The 18,205-nt window shown below is 39.6% G+C and overlaps 2 protein-coding genes across 5 annotated transcripts; both read right to left on the reverse strand.

The window, feature by feature from the left end:
- Positions 1–261: 261 nt before the first annotated feature.
- lonrf4 (LON peptidase N-terminal domain and ring finger 4) lies at positions 262–14,309 on the reverse strand. Of its 3 annotated transcripts, none has more exons than XM_088293113.1 (12): positions 14,225–14,309; positions 9,523–9,641; positions 7,966–8,088; positions 7,412–7,594; positions 7,193–7,319; positions 6,990–7,065; positions 5,476–5,590; positions 5,237–5,358; positions 4,961–5,119; positions 3,469–3,631; positions 3,252–3,401; positions 262–2,820 (listed from the first exon to the last, which is right to left on the reverse strand). In XM_088293113.1, the coding sequence occupies exons 1-12, from the start codon at positions 14,238–14,240 to the stop codon at positions 2,671–2,673; spliced, it is 1,503 nt and encodes a 500-aa protein (XP_088149239.1). In that variant the 5' UTR covers positions 14,241–14,309; the 3' UTR covers positions 262–2,670. The 3 variants fall into 3 exon arrangements, with proteins under 3 accessions (XP_088149239.1, XP_088149236.1, XP_088149237.1); XM_088293110.1 differs by lacking the exon at positions 14,225–14,309 and adding an exon at positions 11,458–12,259; XM_088293111.1 differs by lacking the exon at positions 14,225–14,309 and adding an exon at positions 11,458–12,258 and having other exon boundaries at positions 7,484–7,594.
- Positions 14,310–14,705: 396 nt separating this feature from the next.
- med7 (mediator complex subunit 7) lies at positions 14,706–17,866 on the reverse strand. Of its 2 annotated transcripts, none has more exons than XM_088293115.1 (2): positions 17,701–17,866; positions 14,706–15,726 (listed from the first exon to the last, which is right to left on the reverse strand). In XM_088293115.1, the coding sequence occupies exon 2, from the start codon at positions 15,715–15,717 to the stop codon at positions 14,956–14,958; it is 762 nt and encodes a 253-aa protein (XP_088149241.1). In that variant the 5' UTR covers positions 15,718–15,726; positions 17,701–17,866; the 3' UTR covers positions 14,706–14,955. The 2 variants fall into 2 exon arrangements, with proteins under 2 accessions (XP_088149241.1, XP_088149240.1); XM_088293114.1 differs by having other exon boundaries at positions 17,664–17,866.
- Between the last annotated feature and the right edge of the window lie 339 nt (positions 17,867–18,205).

Consider the following 18,205-nt stretch of genomic DNA (forward strand, 5'->3'; position numbering starts at 1 on the left):
CTTCAGTACTTTTAACTCGTTTTGCATCAACGAGACCAATGTCATAGATGGCTTCAAAAAGAAAAGGGTACTATTGTTGCTATACCTGAAAGTCAGTTACGCAATTGTGTCATCCGCCCTATTCATTGTATTGGTCCTTCGTTTAGTGGAATATGCAATATTAGCGCGAATCAAGTCTTGCTTTGCGGCAAAACTACACACTTGCAGAATTGTTGCTATGTCAAGAGTGAGCCAGCAAGTGTGAGTCACTATACAAAAAGGCAGCATTTAAAGTCATTTTAATTTAAACTTGAATGTTACAAAACACACATGAACTCAGAAAGGTTCTAAACATCACACAATGTATGGCACACTTGAGGTTTAAAAAGTATAGTTAGAATAGTCATACCCAATTAACAACGTATAACATGCAGCTTTGGCAATCCATGGAATGTAGCACTTAATTCATACAAAATGATGACAGAAAACCACTGTATGTTGTTCTTATTTTACATCCAACTTGTAAGACTTGCAAAATGTTCACACTTCAAAGGCACTCAAAGCAATATGAATGACGGCAGATGGGCCACCGCTAAAGTGCTGGGACACCATTTGGACCAAAGTTAGATGTTATTGTAGATTACACATGTGGAGATTTCCCCCTATATAGAGCATGGCCATTCCATTTAGCAATTTTCCCTCAGTAAATGACGGTGAGCGACCGAGATGGAGCTGACATGTTGACCTCCAATGTGGCCATTCCATCATCGGGAAACAAAAAGATTTACAGACAATGAAAACATACAAACATGAATCCTTATTACAGACGACAGATGATGTTAACAATGCCACCTGTAGTTGATTACCCACTGGCAAAGCATGCACACAATTAAAGGTTGTCAAATTCAGCTGTTGAAACAATATCCTATTTGTCCACCATGAAGTGATCAACATCAGTCAGCAACCTGGTTGTTGGCTTTCATTAAAAAATATCCTTCAAATTGGTGCAAGTGTACACAGAACACACATTATTATTTCAACAATCACTAATACGAAACATGAGCATTTTTATATTCAAAAGTATGAAACCATCCATACCAAATGGGTGCAATGGATAACACAAAAAGAGCAAGAGATAAACTTGAGCATAGGACAATTAGTCAAGAAATTAAATATTTATTAATTTTTTAGATAGCTTTTTTTAATTTAAAGTTGTCCAAATGCTCACAATTTTAGCTTCTCAACATTAATTATGACCCAATTTCTGTAGTACTCCCAAATAAAACATTTCTTTTTAATTTGGAAAGCAACGATCAACAGTGCTTTTTTTTTTGTTCAATTCATCAATCGACAAAGTAATCAACAAATTAATCGGTTATTGAAATCAATGCTAGTTGCAGCCCTAAAGTGAGAATTGATTTTCTAAATGTCAATTTGCATAGTCCCAAAGAAATTTGTCATCATGCATATCTTTGCATTTTAATGTCACTTCAAGTGCAATTTGAAACTGTAATTCATGATTTTTTAACTTTCTCCGCTTGCTGCTGGAAGTCGTCCGTGTCAACACTTGAGAATAAACGACATCTAGTGTTCTCTTTCTCCAACTTTCTAACGTGTTACATGGTTAATTCAATTGGTGTCTACATTAGTTCAGTTTAAACCCGGGATTATTCACACCATGGACACCATTTTTGAGTTAGCATTCAATTTCATTTGTTGAATGGCTATTTTAGCTGTAAACGACTCAAGACTGTAGCAAATGACTCTACAGGACTACAAGTGTGTGTTGATATCTATGTATTAGAGCTGGGTTTAAAACATAAATATTAAAAAAATAATAATAATTTGAATAGATTTTCCTTTTCATAGCCCAACACCAATTCATAAATTCAAATATAATCGCCATTTTTAATAACGTCTGTTTTGCCACAAATTTACATAACTTCACGCGTGACGCAAAAGTAGCGTATCAAAACAAAATGGCGGAATCAGTGAAGTCAGCGTCAATGAGCATGAAGGCAGATGTATTTATTGTTTTGATCAGATCATGTGAAATAAAACATACATGATTAATGTAACTGCATTGGCTTCACTTCTTAATGTAAATATTAATGTTTACAAATGCACCTAGTCACAGCAAACAGTTTGTACCAATTGCAGCATTGGTTCTTCTGAGAATGCCTTCCATATGAAAGTAAAATTGGTACTGAGCGAAATCCTTGATTGAAACAAAAATCAATCGAAATGGATTGAAAATTGAATCAGGCCCTTGGGTATCAAATCTAATAGATTTTGGAAATTTGAATCCATACCCAGCCCTTATATATATATATATATATATATATATATATATATATATATATATATATATATATATATATATATATATATATATATAAATAAAAAGATTGACTCACGCACACCAACACATCTACAAAGATAAACAGAATTAGCAAAATTGAGCTTTAAATAACTTCTTAGGATTTTGTTAGAAATGAGTATTTATGTTTTTGATGATTTGGCCTTGTGACATATAACAGTCCCTTTGTATTTCGAGTAGTTTAGCCCAAAAACTGTGACGTAATTGAACTCAGTACTTTTGAGCTTCACTCAAGTATGATGTATCCATGTAATATATAAAAGGGTCAACCCTTAGCCTTTTATCTCAGAAATTCCACCAGGATGCTGCGTTTAGCTCTGAGAGAAGTACTCAAGGATGAGGCGTAGGTGACCGAGCCGGTCTTTAAGCGAAGATAGGGAGAGGACTGTGGTTTCATAAGCGGGGTCCAGCTGGAGGACAGACAGCAGCCACCAGCACCAAGCTGGACCATTGGATGATGCCTGGAAAAAAAGGAACAAATACATCAGCTGTCATTTAAGATAAATGCACAGAAAAGATACAAGCACTCCAACATCAACTACGATTTTGAATTTGTTTTTCCAAATTATTCATAGCCTACTTCCTTTAGGAAACATCGGCAGTGCTAATGCAAGCATGATATTTCAAGTGATATTGTAAATTGAGCATTGGTAGTTGAATAAATCCCACGTTTTGAAATCAATGAATAATCATGGTTATCACTTGTGATTTTGCCATCCATAAAAAAATAATCACACAGCCCCCAGCATACACATGAATTCAATAACAATAATTGTCAACACAATATTTGACCATGGGTATGAATAATTTGTTGAAGCAACTGATATTGGATGAATCGTACTTTAAGAAATGTTCAGTGAATGTAGATTTGCGTTGATGTCAAAAAGCCGACCTGAATGTTCTCCTCCATATTAGGCATGATGCCGTACTGCCGGTTGATCTGCTCTCTCATGCGGCTGCCAAGGCGCTGATACCAGTCCTGAGCCTGTTGATAGACACTGTCATGGAGACGCTGCAGGAGTTCCAATTCGCTCCCTTCGACCTGCACAAAAAAGGGGAAAGTCATTTAGTTGATCCAAATACACGGGAACTTCTTGAGCATGCCATACCTTGATGTCCTCCAGATATTCAACATCAGCAGTGTGGTAGCCATCCCGTAGGCCTCTTTTTAACACTCTGAACCGTTTGCTACCCACACTGTCCACATAGGACCGTCCATCGGGCAGTAGCTCCAGGCTCAGGATCTCTAGCATGCAGCCATAGTCTGCAAATCTTGGGAAAAGCAAATGGCGAATTGAGGAACTACACTGATTCCATTATACAGCACGAAAAAATGTGTCACCTTCCTGTGACAAAGTGTAACATCAACAAAATTGAGCGATGGAAAAAAAAAAAGAAAGGTTTGTAAACCACTTTTTAAACTTCTCAATACAAGCAACAGATACTATGTGATAAAATGACCAAAAAATGTATAAAAGGTATGATGATGATGTGGTGATGAGACGCTTTCAGGGAAAAAACTGTTTAATTCAAGTTCAACTATATAGCAGAAGGTTCTGGGTTGGAATCATGGTTCTCTTGCTCTTTTGCTACTAAGCTTATGCTGATGTTGGTTCAGAGGACAGCGAAAGCAAAAGTGCCAGACTAGCATCCGCTTTGAGCTGTTCCGGCGAGGAACCTTCTGTTACATCAGGGGCTAAAGAATGGGGACCACAGTTTCCCATCTCTCCTTATTCCAGCATTTCAGCATCTCTTTCAGTCTGCAGAAGCTGTCTGCAGGTGTGTTGCAGCAGGGAGAGATGGAAAAAGGCTGGACAGCGGACCTCGGGGAACAGGATTAAGGACCTTTGGCATACAATATGGACCAGAGTCAGCAACATGTATCAATCTGTGAGCTACTACTTTGGTACTGATGAATGCACATGGCTACCAGTTTCAGACACTTTTCTGTAAGACCAAATTTTCTAAAATGACCTTTAGTCATGTCCTTATTACTAACTAATTTTATTGATCTATATGTGAAGACACTGATCATGTTAATGATTTCTCACAATAGCGTTGCCCAACTTGAACCAAACCGAGCACCGGCACGTACACCCGTTCCAAAGCAGCAGCGGAATCAGATTAGTTGGAAAGGGGTAACTTGTGTGCTATGCATAGACACCTCTTGCTGGTGTTCGTTTCCTCCCACAATCTAAAATTAAACAGGTTTGAAATTGACTCTTTAATTGTCTGTAGGTGTGAATATATGTTTGTTTAAAAGGACCCAGTGAAATATTGGCAACCAGCACATTCGAGTTTCACACATATAAGGTTTCCTATTCCATTTTTGTGAACAAAGTGAAACATTTGTGGGGAATGCAAAAGCATGGCAGATCTCCTAGCAGACTGGTTAGCCTGCTGTTATTTTCCACCCCCTCAGGGTCACATATGACGGGTTTAAATGTTGCTTACTGCGCTGTCTGCTTGTATATGACTGCCAAGCATCAATTAAGCCTCTATCGCCAACTCTTGTGCTTTCATGTGAGGGAAAAGTAGACAGAAATTTTGCAGACTGTTATGCTTGCAAAATCTTGACGACAGAATATGTGTTTGGCATACCCTTTGCCGTGTTCGTAGCTGCACATGCCAAACTTCTTAGTTCCGGTCTCCATACAGCGACGCATCATCAGTCGGTATCGAGGTTCAAAGATGTGCAAAGGGCACGGCACACCGGGGTAGGCCACAGTGCAAACGAATATAGGGATGTCCTTTGTGAGGCTGCAGATGACAACAATAACGTCACAAGTGGGGGGAAATGTGTTAAGAATTGAAGTGGCATTTGCAGTCAATCCAAAATACATTTTTTAATGAGAGTTTTCATTCCATGGCACCCACTTTGACAGTTCTGCCATCTCTGCCTCATGGATTTGTTTCCTCTCAGCCAATTGTGATGGGAAAAGGCAGTCCATGATATCCAGAATCACAACTGTGACATTGTACTTCCTATTTTTCAAGTACTGCAAATATGCAAAGAAAAAAGAAGGATATTTGTACCCATGTTTAGGTCTGAAGTGCTATTAAAAATGAAAGTAAAGTCGTATGAAACAGGGACGTATGTGGCACACGTTGTTTACCTCTTGTAGCGGCTGCTTGCATAGTGGACAGCGAAGGTTGTGGTCCAGACTCCTCTCAATGCAATTTTTACAGAAAGTGTGACCACATGGAGTGGTAACTGGCTCATGAAACAACCTGTAAAAAGTAAATGTGAACACATCAAAACACATCGTTGTTGCCACAGTCCTTCTCAAAGGCATGCTTTTCAAATCTTTTCTGTAAAGATTAAAAATCGGTGTTATTTATTGTAAGTTGATCTATATTTCTCTCTTTTTCGTTTCTTTCATGTTAATACCTACTGTATGTTCCAATATAAATGTCATGCAGAGTTGTACTTAACAATCCTATACCCAAATGATACTGTTTGTAAGGTGTGTAACGGTAAACATTTCGGTATGGAATGTTCGGTTCGGTCCACTTGCGTACCGTCAATCAATCAATTTTTATAATGAATGGGAGCTTACGCGCCAGTCGGCGAGTTTTCACACGGAAGAGTGTCGTACCCGTACAAGAGTGAGGCAACACAAAAGAGGAGATGGTACTCCAGAAGCCGTGAGGAATAATAAAAGTTTGGAAAAATGCCTTTATTAAGACATGCAAACAAGCCATAGCTCAGTTCTTGAAAAGAACTAAAGGCGTTGAGTGTGTCTGCTGTGTCACTTGCCACGGATGGGTGGACATTGAGGGCTAGAGAGCTACAACAGTCACAGAATTCAGTGTTTCAATCGTTTACAAAATTCTAAAAAATCTTTATTTTTAGTGATTTTTTATTACAGTGAAATTAACCCAAAAGTGTAGCTATTATTCATTTATTTGAAAAAAAATTGTGAAAAAAATTTGTTTTTTCCGTTTTCTTTTTTTTTTTGTGTGTGCCGTAAATGTACCAAACCGAAGACTCCAAGAACCGAACTGAAATGTGAGTTTAGCATACCGTTACACACCAACTATTTAAAGCAGCGCTTCTCAAATAGTGGGGCGAGCCTCTTTTTTTTTTAGGGGGGGGGGTGATGCTGAGGGGGGGCGCGTGTGACCTTGGGGAACATGCTTTTTTTCCGCCGTACTACAATAAAGTGTAATTGCACACCCACTCCAGTAGATGGCAGTGTTGTTTTTTTTTCAGCAGCAAATGTCAAAAATGTTTACAGCATAAACAAAGATATATATATTTTTTTTAATTTCAAGCAAATAGATCAGCTTAAACTCTTCTTTTACAGACTAATAAACAATGTTAATAAGGTTATTCTTGTAAATTGAACAATATCTCTGTTTTTGTTTTGTTTGTTAACAAGGATACGATGTTATGCAGAGGTGTACCTATAACTATTTTATAGACAAATGCTATTATTTATAGTTGCAGCGGCGAGTCGGTGGTGGGGTGGGGGTGTGAATTGTTTACTTTTTGCTAGGGGGGCGTAACAGAAAATAATTGAGAAGCACTGATTTATAGTCACGTCGAAGAGTGGGGTGCGGGGTTCAGTTAGGAAGAGTATCCAACCATGGAGACATATACTGTTTGAGTGAACAGGATGCTGACCTGATGCAAAGAGGGCACTCGAAGTCTGACACAGTGAGTACGCTCAGAGTTTTGTCTCCGCAGTGTAAACTGGCACCTGAGATGAAAGCAAATTTAAGCATTAAGAAACATGACGTGTTTTGAGGTGAATTTGAGCCAAAAATGGACAATATCTGAATATTCGAGTGTCGTAAGAGAATGATTATTTTAATTTGTCACTGTACCCCGACCATTCACATCCTCCTTTCTTGTCATTATCTTCTCATCATCTTCACTGGCATGCAGGAAGGAGACAGCTTGGCAGAGGCTGAGGCAGCATTCAGCGCTAGTGTCGTGATTCACTTTGGAGCTCTAAAAGAACACAATTTTACAACTTCAGGATTTTAAGCAAACACCTCCCACCATGCAATAAATCTTCTCCTCAACCCATCCGGAGACCACACCTTGTATGCGTCTCTCCTCTCTTTGCCCTCTGCATCGTCATGTGGATATTTGAGGCTATCAGGGTGTGTTACCTGGGTGCCACTGTGGCCTGTAATGGGGTAGGATGACTTCAAGTAATCAGCCAACAAACGCATAATGCAGGAGACTTCCTCTGGCACTGAGATGCCCTCTGCCTCCAGGATCTGCAATTTGAACCCATGTACTATTAACAATACATGAATATTTGGGAACATGAAAATCCCCAAAAAAGGGTATGATAAGACACAAAATATTGTATGTCTATAACATTATGTATAACTGCAAAAAACTAATGTTTATGTACGTGCTTGGCTACAAACCAGAGAGTGGAAGATGTCAATTTAATACTTAGAATTGAATTTAATTATCAAACACTAAGTGAAATTTGGACTGAAATACTCTTCAAACAGGTGCATTTAGTAGTTTAAATATGAAAAGTTCAACGTTATGTATATTGTGAATTACCATTTGGCAAAGCAAATATTCTTATGTTTGTACTACTTTTCATTACATAGTCAGGGGTGATGTGAACAACCTTCTTGATTTGATTCTTAGCAGGAACAAAGTCCGCTTGAAGTTCGAGGCAATGGTGGAAGTGGATGAGGGATTCTGTCTGTTGCGCCATTTCCAACAGTATGTTCCCTTTACGAAAGAAGCCCTGCATACACAAAGGATCATGAAAATCACACCTGCCAAAATAACTAGTATCGTATCAAAGGTTCACTGCGGTGGTTGACGGAAAATAGTTTGGTATGTGATTGTAAGGAAGTTACAAAATACATCTAACAGGAAAAAAATGATTACACAAAACAATTATTTAAAGACTAAATATGTGGTGATTACATGAGGTACGAGTAGCTACTTGCATGCTGATAGCCAGTAGCAAATAACAGCATCAAAAGAAAAATGTGACTTGTGCAACCAGAGTTACTGTAAATAAGCGCGACAAAGAGCTCTATTTGGGTTGACTGGCGACCGTGCGCTCAACGTAAAAATGAGCATAAGTTAATTTTCTTGCCAGCGCATGTTTAGCGTGTTTGGGGCCTTGTTGCGCTCATTTGGGCGGGCTGGCGCACAAAGCAGCCCCGCTCCAAACGCACCAGATAATTTGATGAAAGAAAGTTTTCACCGCTTGGGTGTGAAAGCGGGCGCATTGTCATTTTCGTGCCGGGACAATGGTTTAGTTTGCGAATTTGCCTCACAGGGTAATTCTGCCTCTGCCCCCCAGCACGTCTGCAAGTTACAAAAGGTAGACTAGATTTTACTCTCGTAAAAAGCAGGCCTAATATGAGGCGCAGGTGGTCTAACGCAATTTTGGTGTATTTCATTGAGACATGGGAAGACAAATCGGCACTCCGTGGATGTGAGTGGTGGACGTCATGTATTTCATTCAGAAATATGATGCCAGCTGCGACAATCCCTTTCAAACATTAATTGAATGGATTATAATCATCATCTTCAAAAATATGGGCCAACTGTCAGTACGTCACGCTGTAAAAAGCGAAAATACACCGCAACTGACCATTAAAAACCTTCTGCACATGCATGAGATGTAATATCCCTCCATACCATCTACGACGGTAGTCACTATTCCTCATGGTTAGAAAACGCTAACCGGAAAGCTGTTTGCGGAGGTGTGTTAGTGATGTTCATTGTGAAGTTTGTTGAGTTCATGTCCACAATATGAGCAAATCTCAAGTCTGTGCTCAAAAGTTGAAACAAAATAAAAAAAAACATTTGCTGAATGGCTCTGATCTGCGAAACCGTGAGTTGAGTCAGTCATCAAATTTATATGGCACTGACTCATATCTCAAGACACCACTGGATACACATTTTTCATTCAATGTAACATTATTATTGAGGGGGCAGTTTTTGCAAATGTACTTCCTAATACTGAGAGGTTATATTTATTTGGATATTTCGGCTACCTCGAAATCTAGCGACAGGAACATTAACCTGTTGTAAAAGTAGGCGTCAAACAAAACTAAGCATTAACAATTTTGTTTTCGGAATTCTATTTTTCATCAAATTCCGCCAGACGGGTAACATCCGTGTCTGTAAAAGAACATTTTGACTGTTGCATCTACCTTACCTCAGTCCAGAAAGGCCGAAGACAGCAGAGGTAGTCAAGGTCTGCCAGTGCATCAGAAAAACGCAGCAGGCCACAGTTTGCTTCAGCTCGGTACAACTTCAGACTTGGGTCTTCTGGGACTAAAGATGAAACAAGAGAAAAATGAAAGCAAGGAAAAAAACTGTATGGGTACATCTCATTTTTTTTCCATAGAATATGATGAGCAAACCTGCAATAATGACATGGTTTGAGCCATAGTAAAGAGCTAAAGCCACGTAGTATTGCTTCATTCTTATCAGGTTACAATTTTTCTTTTAAACATGATACTGGATTGCTAACATTTTACACATGAACTAAAACGGGTATTTTCGCTTGATGTATTCACCACTCGGTTTGCACTATATGATTTTGTATTGAGTCCATAATGAGCTGGTGATATAACAAGCGCCCTTTAAAATGCCAAACAAGTGATGACCACTGTTATAAAAAAATAATAATTTACACAACAAGAAATGGTTATGCATCAACTGAAAACTCTAGTACGTCTGCCCCAGCAATATAAAACTAATAGAGCAGTACTGCATCACTGTTACTTAAGGGCTGCCATACCAGTCATATGAGTTTTATTTCACATAATATAGTTGCGAAGGTCCCACCCAGACTTTGAAATTATGCAAACAGGGAACGCTTGCTTATGAAAATGAAGTCAGCATTACAAAAGAAAAAAAATGCATTTCAGAGTCCAAACCTGTATTCATACCGGAGCAAAGAGGGCAATTATTATTTTTAACTAGACTTACAAAACTTTTCATTCAATCATTGGAATGCCGAGGCCTTAAGAGTAGGCATAAATAATGAGGGAAGTTGCCTGTAGATACTTCATCACTGGTGCATGAAATACATTGACTGTGAACATGAAGAAGTTGTGAAAGACTTTCCTCCACCCAAAATGTTGTCCGAAAGATGTCAGCTTGCGAAGTCCAGAAACTTTGACACAAGCCAATATTTTGGAATGGCGTGTTTCTGTTTTAGGTGAATTTATTTTGCACCTCCACTCTTTGACACTAATCTCACAATAATAATTTAAAAAAAAAAACTTTTCTGACAATTTCATAAAAAATGGTGCATTTTGTAAAATCTGAATTTTTGATGCAGCCTTCTAACCTGACACTTGTCCTGCTTAAACAGAAATCACAACAACATCTTGGTAGCAGTTACTGAATTTGGCTTTTATAGGGCCATTGATGCCATTGAAAGATTTGTGATGCATTGAGTTTCTTTTAAAAGTCCGTTTCTTGGACACGCAACACCACAGCAGTGGTAAAGAAGGTCCACCAGCGTCTGCACTTCCTGAGAGTCTTCAGGAAATTCAACCTGGACAGGAAGCTGCTGCTGACCTTTTACCACTCGTCCATCGAGAGCCTGATGACGTACTGTGTCTCCACCTGGTCAAAGACAATACCCACCCAAACTCACACCTGTTCGACCTGATGCCCTCTGGCAGGCGTTACAGGTGCATCAAATCAAGGACTAATAGACTGAGGAACAGTTTCTTTCCAAGAGCCATCTCCATTCTAAACTCTCACACACACACACGACCACCCTTACCTTGCAGAACAGCAACGTGATGTGTTTCTATAGATCCTATCCAGTATTATTTTCCATTGCACTAACTATTCTCTTATTTATCTAATTTATATATCTATCTGAATTATTGTTGTATTGCACTGGAGAGGGGAGCTCTCTAATCTCGTTGCACACTTGAGTACAATGACAAAGGGATTTCTGATTCTGATTCTAATTTCCATCAAAAAAGAAAAACACAATTGTTTAAATATTTGCAATGTTCTTTGCAGTCAGTATTAAGCCTTTGGAAAGCTCTACCTAGTTAAAGGCAGGTCATAATGAAAAAACGAACAAAGACCCAAAAGGTTACAGGTTTTAAATGTGCCTTACCTTGCTGTATTCCATCGTTGGCGACGCGTAAAGCTTCCAGATACTGTTTGGCGCGGAGCTTCTCTTGCAAGTTGCACTTAATCTTTGCGTCCTCGGGGCAGCACTTTTCAATGACACGGATGAGCAAAACATTGTTCTTCGCGTTTTTCGTGTCTCTCTGTTTTAACCTCTCTTTACAAGTCGGGCATTTAGACGGGAGGTAGGTCACCGCGCACCTCCTGCAGAAGGTGTGACCGCAGCATATCGTCACCGGCACCCACATCGGGAAGCGGCAAAGTTGGCATTCCAACAACTCCATGCTGCTGCTGGTGGTGTTGTGTCAGACTCAATACAGTTTCCCGCAACAAGAATAGGTGTGCTCCTGAAAGCCGAGCATACGAGAGGGGTTTCCTCCTCGACGGTGTGTCATTTACCGTACGAATAACACCACCAAAGGTGAATGCGTCCCCACTTAAACCCGTTAGCTGTCCTGCTAAATAGAGCCGCTGTTTATCTCCACTGCCCACATGTTCTTTGCTTATCTAATGTAAGCGCTCTGAAACAACTCCTCCACATTAAAAATGATACAAGTATTTAACAACCATTACGCGTTTCCCTCGCCACCAGGTAAAGTAAAAATAAAAAACCTCAGCCTCTTTAGAGTTGTCCGCTCCTCTCATCGATCCAAACGCGAGCAACGACTCGACAAACCCAACAAGAAAATGTTAAATAATATTTTCGTGGGCCCGCGGATTACCAGTTTCTGCTGCATACGACGCACACGGGTGCATTTCCAGGTTACTGTGTTACAACATTACGTTACATAAATAAAGACCACGTGACGTAAAAGCGAAGCTGCTGATTGGCTACGCTGCGTGCCGTCAGCCCTGTTGTGAAACCCACAGTCGGCCAGTTTCATAACATAATTCTTAGGTAGATTTTGGTGGAATACCGAGCTCCTGGAGCCGAATGTGATCACAGTCTGTTGCTCTCTGGTGAAATGTAATTAATTTTAAATTAATACATATAATGTGTGCAACAGGGTGGACGGGATTCCCAAATCAAGTTATCCGCGAGGGGGCGGAATGGCAGACTCAATATGAAAACCATATTACCAGATAGGTTTGACCTCCTGTTCACGCGGTGCGCCGTGAACTTCAATAACATCTACTTTAAGGTCAAGCTTGACGAAGTCGAGAATACTGCATTACTAAAACGATGAAGTTGTTGCGTATGAGGCAAAACTTGTTTCATTGACAAGCTGTGTGAATATTACTCGATCAACACTACATAATAGGTACACTTATATAAAAGGGGGGTGCTGTATCAAAAAAGATTTACACTGACTGATTACACATTACGCGACCTGACATTGTGATTGATTTGAGTAGGCTACTGTTCACATTCAATAGCATCTGGCACTTCAGAGAGGCGTTGTCTTCATTGATTAAACCCTGATGTTAACTGCACTAGGCAGATGTGTGTGTATAACGTCGCGTCATTTGACGACATCACTGTTACGCATCAAGTAGCCCATGTTATCCATGTGATTATAGTATGGGTAGGCCTGTTATGTCACAATGAGCACAGATATTTATATGACAGCATTTTATACACTCTGAGATGACAACCTGAGGTCCAATTATGTGCCATTCATCCACGAGCATCACCTCATGTTGGAACCCAATACGGTATGGCCCCACATTCCAATATGTGTACACAATTCCTAGATGAAAACCTGAAAATAAATTCAACTTTTATTGCAGAAGCTCATATGTAGGAATTGTTCACCAGGCACAGAATCACATTCCTTCCACAGCCATCTCAGTCCCCAACCTCAAACCCATTGAGAAACTGTGTGGTGAGCTAAACTGGAGAGTGCAGAGCAGAGGACCCAGGTTACCGGATTATAGTGATCGTGCAGAGGAATGGTCGGTTGTGAAACATAGATGAGGTGCCATTATGCAGGCAAAAGGAAGTTGTACAAAATATTTACATTAGGTGTGCCACTAGAGTTAGTGGTCAGATTTTGGTCCTAAATTATTTAGGAAAAAGAAAAAAAGAATTTATTAGACGCTAAAGAAAACATCTTAACCTCATGTGCCAATAATTATGGAGGGCAGTGTATACAGTATATGATGTAACTCATAGTTGTCTCAGCAGAATTAATTCTGAAGTCTACAAAACCATTTTGTCCGGTAATTTGCAGATAAAACGCATGCAAAGTTAGAGGTTTCATCATGCAACAATTACTCAAAACACACTGCCAATGCAAACAAGGATTTCATCAGGGGTGAAAAGTAGAACATCTTAAATTGGCCAAGTCAATAACCAGACCTTAACTAAAGAGAGCCTGCAATTTACCTCTCAAAGAGGAGAATTGAGAGAGAAACTCCTGAAAAAAAAAAAAAAAAGATCAGAGAGAGGCTGCAGTAAAAGCCCAGAAAACCATTTCAAACGAAGAATGCAACAGACTGGTGATTTCAATGGCTTGCAGGCCATAATTGCAAATATTAAATTAAAACTTTAAATTAGTAACATCCAGTCTAATAATTTTCACATTTGTAAAGTGGGTTTCTTCAAACAAAAGGTACTTTGTTCTGAGTTGCTTAACACATCTAGATGCAAATACCATGAAATAAAAGCTGGAATTCTGAATGTTTGTCTTTTTGATCTCAAACCCAAATGTCATCAGCGTACAACAAAAACAAATTGACCTTGCCGTTCCAGTACTTTTGGAGGGGACTGTGTATGCACTTTCAACTTGAAAAAGGAAATCAAGTCAAACCTTTTCTTTCCACCATCGAACTCCAGTCCTGGAGGGCCGCTTTCCAGGATACTTTAAATCCCTCCCAGCTGCAACACACCTGATTCAAATAATCAGCTCATCAGCAAGCTCGGAAGAAGCCTGATAAGTATCCTGCTCATTTGAAACAGGTGTGTTGCAGCCGGGAGAGATGGGAAACATGCAGGAAAGCGGCCCTCCAGGACCGGAGTTTTACACCTGTGCTTTACACTGTTTCCCGTGCACCCCCACAAGTCAAATCAACATTCTGATATCATTTGCTGCTTAATTCCTGTTCCACAAACACTATCTTAAATCAGAATACTTTTCAGAGACAAGTGGGGGCCCCATAGAACATAATATTGGAACAAACAGTTTTTTACTTGACTTCCCCATTAACCACAGTCAGTCAATGACTTTTCCATTACTGTAGACCGCAGTCTGCAAAAACATTACCGTATCATAATGACTGTTCAGACAACTGTTCTCTTTTAGCTGAAAATATCTTTATTCTTTTTTTTATTTTAAAGGAAGTAGACCACCCTACTCGTGTTTAATTTTCAGTTTACTTTCTCCACAGTCCCGCACACGATCACTTGCGAAACCAGGTAGGCATGGTCTTTCCTGAAGCCGTAAAAACAAAGATTTTTAAAAACTCAATTATTTTAAATAAACTCAACTTAAACCAAGTGGGTTTTTCAGCACAATGACAAGTACAGAAAAGTGAGCGAATACTAGGCAATTTTGTCAATGATACTGCACATGGCCGCATCTTTGTCCCACATTTTGTCCTTTTTTAAGGTAGGTGTAATTTTTTTCTGGTGACCTGCTGCCATGCAGCTCACTCCTGCTTCCTCAACATCCACGGGCTCCGTTTTGAGCCAAGGAGCCTGCCCGGAAGGCCCGACACTGCTCCCAGAAGGCAGAGTCCTTGTTCCATCACCAGCACTGTCAGTGCCCTCCAACTGCGGTAAGTCATCAGGAAGGGAGGCAAGGCATCCCTGGATCAACTCCACTACCCGCTCCAGATGCTTTTGGAACCTCTCCGCTGTATCTAGTCTTTGTCGTTTCTGAACCTCCATCATTACCCGCAATGTCTCCCGGGCTTGATGCGGCCTATACTCATTTATCAGGTGGTGCATGTGAACAAACAGTAGTTTCAAGTCCTCCAACTTTTCTTCTCGCTTTATACTGCCAGGGCTCTTGATGAGAATGTCTAGAAGGTCCAGAAAGTTTACCAGGATAGACATGTTAAGCTTCTTGAGCTCACGTTTATGGTCAAATTGCACAGGATGGAGCCTCTCGATGCCTTGGCTCTCCAGAGGCCGGATAATTAGGTCGTCACATTGGAACTGGTTGCCAAACATCATGTAGCTGTCTCGGATGGGTGGCGGTGGTTTGGGAGCAAAACCCTTGCTGATGTTTTCATCCGTGTACTCTTTGATGTACTGCATAGGTGGAGGAGGCAGGGCGCTAACCTGCTGTGGTTCACCCATGGTGGCGCTCTGAAATGATAAGAATGGCTCTTATTAGAGAAGAGGTGTTGTCATGTAGTTGAAAATGTACTATTAAGAGGAATAAATTAGCAGATCAACCTTGACAACATCACTATTCACAGATGTTTTTCATGAATATAACATTTGGATTTTCAATTAATAATGCAAATGTGTTCAACAATTGTGGATTTATTTTTGTATTTGTGACTAAGCACATGATTTCTCAGTAGGCCTGCCAAGATTAATCAACTAGGTTTGACTATGCCTTTGAACAAAACTGTCAACCGCAACGGGCATGGGTAGTGGAGCAGCTGATGCTACTCCACTGTAAATGTCAAACTTAGAAACAACTTCACCGATGCAAAACGACCAGAAGATGACATCAATGTCGCATTTTAGATATGAGATCAGTACAGTTTCTGAGTTCACTGGGAGAAATTGTTGCATTTCATGCATCTAACCTCCTTTCTACTGCTGATTATAACAAAAGGCAGAATCAACCTTTTTTTCCTGGTGAAGCGAGAGTCTATTACTTCCTAGTTTGGTGGAATCGTTGACCACAATATTGTGCGGGTCTTGGTCTTGGAAATGTCAAAATGCTCTAAAATGTCTGGCTTGAATTTATAGTCATCATCAATATCATTCATGCAGTTTTGTTTTTTTCCCCCTTGAAAATGCCTCTTCTCCCACTATTCCCGCTGGCCGTCCGCCTGTTTGTGAAGCACATGCGCAGTCGTGGTAAACCAGGTCTTCCATGATGTAAACATCATCGCTGTGGCAGTGTCATGGCTTTCTGGTTTTAGCAACAGAGTCATACAGTTAAGGTGTATTTCACAAAAAATACTCATGTGATGCAAACCTGCCTTTCGTGACAGTGAAAGAAAGGGAAAAGCACAGGACTGATCCCAGATTATTTTAGCACGAACAGGTCATTGTGTCTGTTTGATGTAACATTGTAACTCAATGTCATGTTTGGTATAGCTAATATATTGTGGTATCCGCTTTGGATCACGGAAGTACGTTAAACACCAAAACGGAACTATTTTAAGGCCGTTGTGACGCCAAAATGAACAATGCATACACTGGCGCGCTCCCTCTCTCATTCCCAAACATAGTGATAAATTTGAGAATACTGAAACAGAACCTGACAAGTTTGCCACACACCCTCAACGGCAACACGCAACAATAAAACCCAAAAACTCAATTAAATACAATTCACGACATTACAGTGCTCAAAAATATATTTCTCCTAATCTTTCTTTTTTTTTTTTTTACCCGCAATGCACACCTTACACCTATTAGGCTTTTCAGAGATGACTAGTGAAATAAAGGAGGGGGGTTCAAGGCAAACCAGGGACAAGTAAAACGAATAATAAAAAAAATAAAAAATCAGAAAGTACTTGTTTGAACCAATGGGGCGACGTGAGAGTTGGTGGAATTGATTGGATTGGATTTTGGAACAATGAGGATATTCGGGTGAATCATAGAGCATGAACACGAGAAAGTCGGGAATTGTGCATTATTGAATTCAGATAGAATATTTCTAAAAATGTATTATTGCTGTACTTTCACTGCAATTAAAACATCGGTAAATATCAATTCTAAACGTTAAGCTTTCTTAGGCATTCCCTTTACGTAATAAAACCATCGTGTAACTAGAGATAGTGTGAAGTCAGGTATGGACTTATACAGTATATTATTGAAGGTTTTTTTTTTTTTTTTAAAGGATAACTTGTAGTTGATTTTAAAAATGGTTGTACGATGCAATTATACTGTCAAGTGAGCAAGCAAGTTACGCCGAGCTAAGTCATCATCGCTTCCTATTATTTATCCAACCGCCACACTATTTGAACGTAACGAGTTACGCAAACGCAGCTACCTTTTAGCAGCCAGATGCACGCAATTGTTTGTACATAATATTGACCATACATTTAAGAATAACTTACAAAGTAGAAACGATGAGTTTGCGATTGCTGCACTTGCCTCCCAGGCTGCTCTTCGACTCCGACAACTGTTACGCTATGAAGGAAATTTAAAGACAGGATATACAAGATAGCACTTCCGCTACTCTACGCTATCACGGATATGTCGAAATGATTGCGTTACGATACAATTGGCTGACAATCTCACGTGATGCAGTTTTGGCGTTGGGATTGGTCAGCTTTTCCGGGACGTTCTGAAGACTTAATTTGTTGATGCCATTGACACGTGACCATGATTTTTTTTTCTAATCTTTATTTAATACATCTTAATTACGGTAACAAATAGAATATGTTTAACCAGTTTAGAACAAAAATAATTTAACGCTGGGGGGAAAAACACAGAAAATAGAGAGCATAGAAAATAAAACCATTAGACACATTTAAACAATATTTATAAAAAAAATATTAGATATCGGATTCAACAAAAGCATGAATAGTTGCAATTCCTTTCTGTTTCAAAGAATACCCCATTGTAGAACTATATTTGAACTTGTAAATGAAAACAG

The sequence above is a fragment of the Idiotropiscis lumnitzeri genome, chromosome 4 (assembly GCF_059441095.1).
Source record: "Idiotropiscis lumnitzeri isolate Australia: NSW breed Sydney's pygmy pipehorse chromosome 4, RoL_Ilum_1.0, whole genome shotgun sequence".
In the NCBI taxonomy this organism is placed as follows: Eukaryota; Metazoa; Chordata; class Actinopteri; order Syngnathiformes; family Syngnathidae; genus Idiotropiscis; species Idiotropiscis lumnitzeri.

Bases quoted from the DNA above. Each gene is read 5' to 3' on its own strand.
- lonrf4 (XM_088293110.1), bottom strand. From the start codon at position 11,755: ATGGAGTTGTTGGAATGCCAACTTTGCCGCTTCCCGATGTGGGTGCCG. The intron at 5,359-5,475 runs GTAAACAACGTG...GCATATTTGCAG, and splicing joins GCAAGCAGCCGCTACAAGAG to TACTTGAAAAATAGGAAGTA. The intron at 2,821-3,251 runs GTCGGCTTTTTG...CTTTTTTTCCAG, and splicing joins ATATGGAGGAGAACATTCAG to GCATCATCCAATGGTCCAGC.
- med7 (XM_088293115.1), bottom strand. From the start codon at position 15,717: ATGGGTGAACCACAGCAGGTTAGCGCCCTGCCTCCTCCACCTATGCAG.